At 37.5% G+C, this 7,787-nt stretch overlaps 1 protein-coding gene across 1 annotated transcript in view; it reads left to right on the top strand.

The window, feature by feature from the left end:
* The first annotated feature begins 3,186 nt into the window (after positions 1 to 3,186).
* The window catches only part of LOC142106864 (beta-1,4-galactosyltransferase 1-like), an 81,775-nt gene continuing 77,174 nt past the window's right edge, over positions 3,187 to 7,787 (top strand). The window contains exon 1 of the mRNA XM_075189905.1: positions 3,187 to 3,252. Coding sequence (XP_075046006.1) covers positions 3,198 to 3,252 — 55 coding nt within the window. The 5' untranslated portion in view covers positions 3,187 to 3,197. The remainder of the gene's footprint in view (positions 3,253 to 7,787) is intronic.

Raw genomic sequence — 7,787 nt, 5'->3', positions numbered from 1 at the left:
AAGAGATGCAAGGAACTCCTGGTGAGCAAGATGACAGCTTAAGTGTTACGGGACAGGACAGCGTCTCCTCCTTCAGTGACACCTCTGCCGTAACTCCACCTGATCTTACTATCAGCATCCAAAGTATGGTGGAGGATTATTTTCACGACAGCATAGAAATAGACACATCAGACAGTCCCTTTACATACTGGGAGGATAAAAAGGGAATTTGGAGACTCATGTACCAACTGGCTTTGCACTGCCTAAACTGCCCACCCTCCAGTGTGCACACGGAAAGAGTTTTCAGCACAGCCGGGAACCTTGTCAACGATCGGCGTAGGAGGCTACTTCCTCAAAATGTGGAAAAGATGATGTTCATAAAAATGAACTTCAAGTTCCACGAGGAAGTCCTTTCCTGCCAATTACTTCAAAATACTGAGACTTCTGTAACGGTGGATTCCAGCGGTGATAAATTAATAATGTGTGAGGATGATGTACACACTGATGAGGGTGAGGATGAGGCTGAGGATGATGACAACTTCATCTTTCTACAGTAGAGTTCATTAACAGCATTGTTACCTTAGGTGGCTTAAGGCCATTGTTACCTTGTTTTGTGGGGGCCCAAACAAACCAAGCACTTCAGCCACAAGGAGTTGCACTTTTGTGGCTGAAGTGCTTGGTTTGTTAAAGTGTGCATGTCCTTTTTAAGATCCAACATAAGAGTGGGTGGGAGGGCCCAAGGACAATTCCATCTTGCACCACTTTTCTTTTCTGCCACTGCTGTGTGCCAATGTGTCCTAGATGTGCTAGGAACTGCCGTGTGTTTGAGTCATTGCTCTGTCGCTTAGCATCCAGCCAGCTCACTACAGTATTTGTCCGAAAGTCTATGAAAATAATAATGTGACCTGTGTGGTGGTCAAAATTGACTGCAAATGACTTTAAATCAGTGTTAGTGAGGTTAATAATAATAATGTAGGAACAAAAAAGAGAAAAATTATGTGATTTTAGCAATTCTTCTAATAAAATACAGATTTAAAATCGAAGCCAAAAACAAAACACACTAGGGGGGTTTTTCCAAAACCAAAACACAAAGCTAATCCAGATCCTAAACCAAAACCACTTCACTGGGGTCAGTGAGCATCTCTACTGGAAACTAATTATTGAAAACATTCTAAAAACTAAAATAAATAATGTAAGTAATAGTTGTCAATCAGTGAGCATGGGCCTGATTCATTAAGGAAAGTTAAAAAAAAGTAAGCAAGTAAGGCAAAACCATGTTGCTTTGGAGGAGGAGGTAAGTTTAAAATGTGATGGCAGATTTGTAGTTGGGGTAAGGCATGTCCTAGATCAACTTTACATTTTAGTGTACAAATAAGCTATCAAGTATTTGTGTGCTACATGAGAAAACAGCCAGTATTTTCCTTATGTGCAAAATAATAAACTGATTTTCACCCCTTGCATTGCAACATGGTTTTGTCCAGGAGACTACTTAATCGATTTTTTACTTAACTTTCTTTAATGAATCGGACCCCATGTGATTAACAAATGCTCACTCCTATAGCCACTCTGGGCCTGATTCATTAATAAAAGTGAAGTAAAAAATTGAGTAAGTAGTCTCCTGGACAAAACCATGTTACAATGCAAGAGGTGCAAATTAATTTTCTATTTTGCACGTAAGTTTAATACTTACGTAAGTTTAATACATGTTTTTTCATGTAGCACTCAAATATCAATTTCAGTGTGCAAATAAACTATCCAGTATTTGTGTGTTAGATGAAAAAACAGCCAGTATTTAACTTATGTGCAAAATTATAAACTAATTTGCACCCCTTGCATTGTAACATGGTTTGTCCCAGAGAACATTTACTACTTTTTTGCCTTAATGACTCAGGCACACTGTGTTTAACTTAGGTGCAAAATAGAAAACTAATTTGCACCCCTTGCATTGTAACATGGTTTTGTCCAGGAGACTACTTAATCAATTTTTTTTACTTAACTTTCTTTACTCAGGCCCTCTGTAAGCAATTTAATTAAAAGGGTAATTCCAAGGGTAGCATCAGGTAAAGGAAAGGGAATATTTATATGTAATGTAGTATGTTTTATACATAGTGCTCCATTTTATGGAAAAAAACAGTTATCTGGAAAATCTAAGCATGCTGGATAATAGATCCCATACCTGTGCTATAAGTAAAATATGAGATCAATGTAATGCCCAATGTAACCTACAATAAAATACTGGGCTAGCTCATGTTCTAGTATGAGGTGCTTTGGCACCAAAGCAAATATGCTCAATTGTGCCCACACAGCCTGGTCATATATCATCATCATAAGCAGCTATTGATATATTACCTAATTATTGCTGAAAATGTTTTACCCACTATGGGTAGCCTAACTAACTATGCTGGGGTACCTTTGTCAGTACCCTACTACTTACTATAGTGATTAATGTTTGTGAAAATGTGTCAAATTAATTTGTGAAATACTTCCATTGACCTATTTAGGGAACAATAAATGCATTCAAAAGTGATCAGGTTTCATTTTCCTTTGGTGACTATTGTTTTTTGTCACTAATTACTTTATATGTTTCTTCATTGAACTTTTATGAAATTTGAACCAGAACCATAAAATAAATAAAAATATATATAGTGTAAAATGTGCAAAGTTTGAGACCATAAATTGTTACTCACCTTTTATTTGGTGAGGAAGGATTCATAAAATATCTTCTTCTTTGAGACATCTTATTACAATGAGAATAAAAATAAAAAAAACACAGTGCTCCAAAAGTAAAAATAATTCAGAAAAAAACACTCACCATTTAGGTGTATGAAAGAGCTATATAAAGAAGTGTATTTTTTATTTTCCAGTGACATACAAAAATAAAACATCCAAATAGACTCCTTTACAGCAGTCTCTTGGAATGTCCCTATGGCCTAGATCAATTTATGTAATGGATTAATTAATTCTGTATACACTCAAAACTTTGTTCAATATGCTGTATGGTAGAGCAATTATGTTGAATCTTTTAGTTTTGTAATACTTTTTGCATTGCAATTGACTTTTGGAATAAAAGATCAACATAATTAGTTTTTCTAAAGATAAAATAAAGGTGAAGTTCTCAAAGTGTAATTACAGTAGTACATATTCAATAGCGTAAGTTAATAATTATAATCTAAAACCTATTTTGTTTTGTGTTTCCTACAGATACACGCATAATTAACATGGACCAAAAACAACTGCAATTGCCAGATTGTCCTGCTCTACCTTCTGATTTAGGTAAACTTGAAAATATTGGTTATTTAGTAGTATTAATAATAAAACACAATATGAGCTAACAAAGATAACACTTAGATATTAATATAGTTGAATGTTCCTAGCTGAAAAACTTAAACATGACATACATTTTACTGAAAATTATTCTCAGGAACCCATTGTCCTAAGTACCTTTACTTGGCTGAAATGATTACATGCCACATTTGACTAAATATCTGTCAGATAGGGCTCCCGTCTGTCTGATAAAAATGGCCACCGGTTTATTTATGTGTTAGAAACATAACAGAGATAGGAAAAAGTGAGTAATGCCCATATTCTCTGAGAATGCAGACAATGCTAAAAAAACAAGTGGAACAGCTTTCCTAGAGGTCATTTATGAAAACCACGAGATATGCACTGCTAACACCTCGAAGATCCACCCAATGAACTTCACTGTGCATACCTCTTCTCCACTCTTGGAGCCACCTTTACAAACTAAAGCCTTGTAGCCTTATATATGGCTTAAATTAATCAGCCCAGGGGCCTCGGGCAGCTGGGGGGCCCTAGAGATTTTAAAATGGGTCTCTTTTTTTAAAAAAAAAACCACGGGGTCCCGTCCAGGCTCCGACTGTCATGTTGGAGAGGTTAGCAGGCAGCTAACAGCAAATCTGATGCTGTTAGCTGCTTGCTGTCACTGTAAGTGCGGCCGCAATGCACAGTAATCTTCTTAGTGAGGAGATTTTGTGAGAGTGAGACTGAGTCATAGTCTCACTCTCACGAGATCTCCTCACTAAGGAGCTTACTGAGCACCGTGGCTGGGCTTACAGTAACAGAAGCACACCTGCCTCCTGCTGCAGTGATGGGAGGACAGTTAGGAGAACCACAAGCAATAAGTATGTAAGTGCTCAAGGGGGGTAGAGGAGGAGCGGAGCAGAGATAATACTTAATGACTGGGGGGGGAGAGATCATGACTGGGGAGGGATATCAAAAGGAAACAAGATAAAAAATATATAGTTTAATATATTCAAATGGATTATAACATCACCAGTGGGAGGGATCATAAATGGGCTTGGGGACAGAAAACACTAGCAAATAGGAAAACAGATGAAAACATTTTGACATCACTAGGGAGGGGGGGGGGGGATCATCATGACTGGGCCCAGGGACAGAAAAACTAGCAACAAGCAAAAAAAAAGAAAAGGGATAAATGCTAACAGAAAAAATATATAGTTTACTATGTTCCAAATGATTATGACATAACCAAATATATAGTGATTCCCTTGCATGCACATGCAATATCATCATGATCAGCTATTTATATAGTGCCACTAATTCCGCTGCACTGTACAGAGAACTACCTCACATCAGTCCTTGCCCCATTAGAGCTTACAGTCTAAATTCCCTAACATACACACATAATGTCCCAAAATAGACTGTCACAAACACGCTCCCAGCTGCTGTGACTTTGGGGGTGTTTGCTGTATGAGGTCATACGATTCCAGCCCGCAGTCTTTCTATACCTATCACACAGGTTATAGACCTACTGAATCGCCCCCAAACAGTGCTCACACACTTCAGGTTTGCCACTACCTATTGAATACGGGCAATAGGACCCCAAAATACTGTCCCACACTGGCACACAAGACTTCTAGCTGCTCACAGAGTAGCAAGACCCACACCAGCGAACAAAGGGTTAACTCTTCACACCTCTACACAAATGTATCTGCAAGCACACACAGCTTGTTAATCAAATGTATCAACAAATCACACACTGGCATTCAAAGGGTTAACTTGGTCGAGCTATTTCTACTTAACAGGCTAATGAATTCGTTAGAGTATCAAGGATGCAACATATTAAAGTATAGATTTAGTATACAAAAGTACAGGGCATACAGATATACAAAAATAATGAATAAACAATGAATAGATTGAGATAACATTCACAAGCAAAACAGTTTAAAATAAAAAGGATTTAGATTCAGAGTGTCACTTACAATAATGGCATACTCTGCGCCATGGGAAATTGGGAAGGAAGATGGACAGCTTATCAATGTGAATTGATTTCCCAAAAAGTCTGACCCCTTGCTATACCTGGTCTCAGCCTTTTAAAAACACTTTCACACCTCTTTCTAGCCCCAGGTGTTTGTGGCCTGTGACACTTTTTTCAATGATCATTTGCATGTTGTCTGATTTAGTAGCCAATTCTACTATGTGATCTAACTTTTCTGTAGAGCGTCACATCAATCCAGTTGTCATTACTAAATCCCCTATGACTCTGTCCATCTTTTGATACCAAACATGATGAAATTTTGTCAAATTTGACATACCTTTTCCAAAGATATGTGATTTTAGCCGTTCCCAGATACCACCCGTCCCTGTCATTCAGAACCCTGGTGTGATTTCAGCTCCTCAGTATGGAGTGCCACCCGGATTCCCCAAAATATGAACTATGAAGACATTTTCCTTTGAAGCTCATATTTCTATATACCTGTATAGGCCTGCAGCCTCATAAAGCTTCACAAGAATAAACATGAAACTCAAACAAAAACACACAAAACCACTGATTTTCTCAGTACACTTGATTCCCTCAATTGATAAGCAGCAGACTTTGCTTTACACAAAAGCTCTCTGGAGGGTTTGAACTGGTGACAATTTATACAAGTGTATAGTAGTGACTAAAGCTGGGTACACAATACAGGTTTTTTTGTCCAATAATCGTCTCAACCAGCCGACATATGACCGCTCGTTCGAAAGTCAGGTCAGCGTGTGTAGTGACACGATGGTCGAAAGTCTGCCCAAATGGACGATTGTCTCCTCATTTGGCTAGTCATACCATTCAATATTTTCATTCCAACCTCCTTTTCGTTGTGTAGTGTGTATAAATTTCGGACCAATCCACGACAATCCTTCGATATTTCCTCGACCTAGGAGGTGTGTGTATGTAAATTTGTGATGCCTGTACCATTTCCACGTGGTGCGGTATCCGCATATCACTGACTTGTGTTTTGTATACATGTGTATTGCACATACATGTGTAATGGTTGCAGACCATTACACTTGTGTAAAGCATGTGTTATTACCCCTTGCATCTATATTGGGAACCTATTCATATTTACCCTTTATATACTTATACCTTTATAAACTATTAAACTTATAGTCATATTAACCTTTATTAACTAATATTTGTAAAATACACAGAATAAACCACACAGTGTTAATGCAACAGATTAATTGCAAGAAAAAGTACAAACATTTTTATTGTAAAATATGACAAGTGAAACAAATAGTATTACACTTTAGAACAGTTCCAAACAGCATATACATTTCAACAAAATGTATTCTCAAGGTTTTTAATTTTTTTCTTGATGTCGGTTATATTTCCTTTAATTTCTTTAAAATAATCCTGGAGCTTTAGAACGTTCTTTTCTCCATCAGAACTTTCACCGGATATGACGATGGTATCTAGGAAACAAGAAAATAAAAAATGTTTACCATTAAACCTCTATATCTGTAATACAGTTAATAAAAGTCTTAATCCAACACCTGAAATAGTCTCATTTGCTCACCTTGCACACTGCTCGAGATCAGTTTGTGTTGTGGCCCCTCTGGCACAATTGCAACAATAGCGGGCTTAACCTCCATAGATTCTGGAAAACAGGCGCCATTTTGGTTATTATAACGGTACAGGTATGTGCCCAAAGCATTTAGTTGTCTACACATGGTCATTGAAATACCTTCGTGCATAACGTCTTTCATATTTTGGTATTCAACACCAATTTTTTCTTGTTTGATAACAGGTGTTACATTAGTGGTATCTAAACAGGCCTTCTCACCGAATTCTTCTTTCTGACAAAATAAATCTATGTTACAAATCAGGCATTTGCATTGCTTCATGTGAAACTAGAATGAAATACATAAAGTCCTTCAAACAGGTACACGGTACACTACACTTGCTACTCACTTGTTTTAATATTTCTACTAGTTCGCTCCAGTCTCCTTTCCTCTTTATTTTTAAGGTCCGACCACATCTTCTCGACTTAGAATTTATGTATTTTCTTTCCAAGTTTTTCCTATAGTAATCGCAGTAGTTTTTGCATTATCAGTTCCTTCCTATTATTAACTTTTTTGTACTTTTGCTTTTGACAGTCGTAGTTGTACTGGTCCAGTACTTTTACCATCATCTCCACATCTCTTGGGCTCATTGACTTTGCTCTTTTAACTGCTATAAATTGTATTTCTTCGTCTTCTTGAACATCTCTACCCCCCACCTTAACTTTTTCAACATTTTTTGGCCCTTCCAGTACCATCTCTGACTGGGTCTCCGTCTCCATAGCTGATACTCCCCCTGACACCTTCTCACCTGCCATATTCTCATGTTCCTCTGGGCCAGACAGGCTCCTCTGTATTTTTATATACTCAGACATGGGTGTAAAATATGTTTATTTTTATTGTAGCCAAACAGAACACAGTAGCTTACGAAAGAAATGCTGACCTAATAAAGGATTTTATTGAGACCTACAGGGCTCACCCATGTTTGTGGAAAGCCAAATCCAAAGATT

The sequence above is a fragment of the Mixophyes fleayi genome, chromosome 1 (genome assembly GCF_038048845.1).
Source record: "Mixophyes fleayi isolate aMixFle1 chromosome 1, aMixFle1.hap1, whole genome shotgun sequence".
NCBI classification, from domain to species: Eukaryota; Metazoa; Chordata; class Amphibia; order Anura; family Limnodynastidae; genus Mixophyes; species Mixophyes fleayi.
The sequence above is the reverse complement of the archived record's forward strand: the minus strand, read 5'-3'. Positions and strand labels throughout refer to the sequence as shown.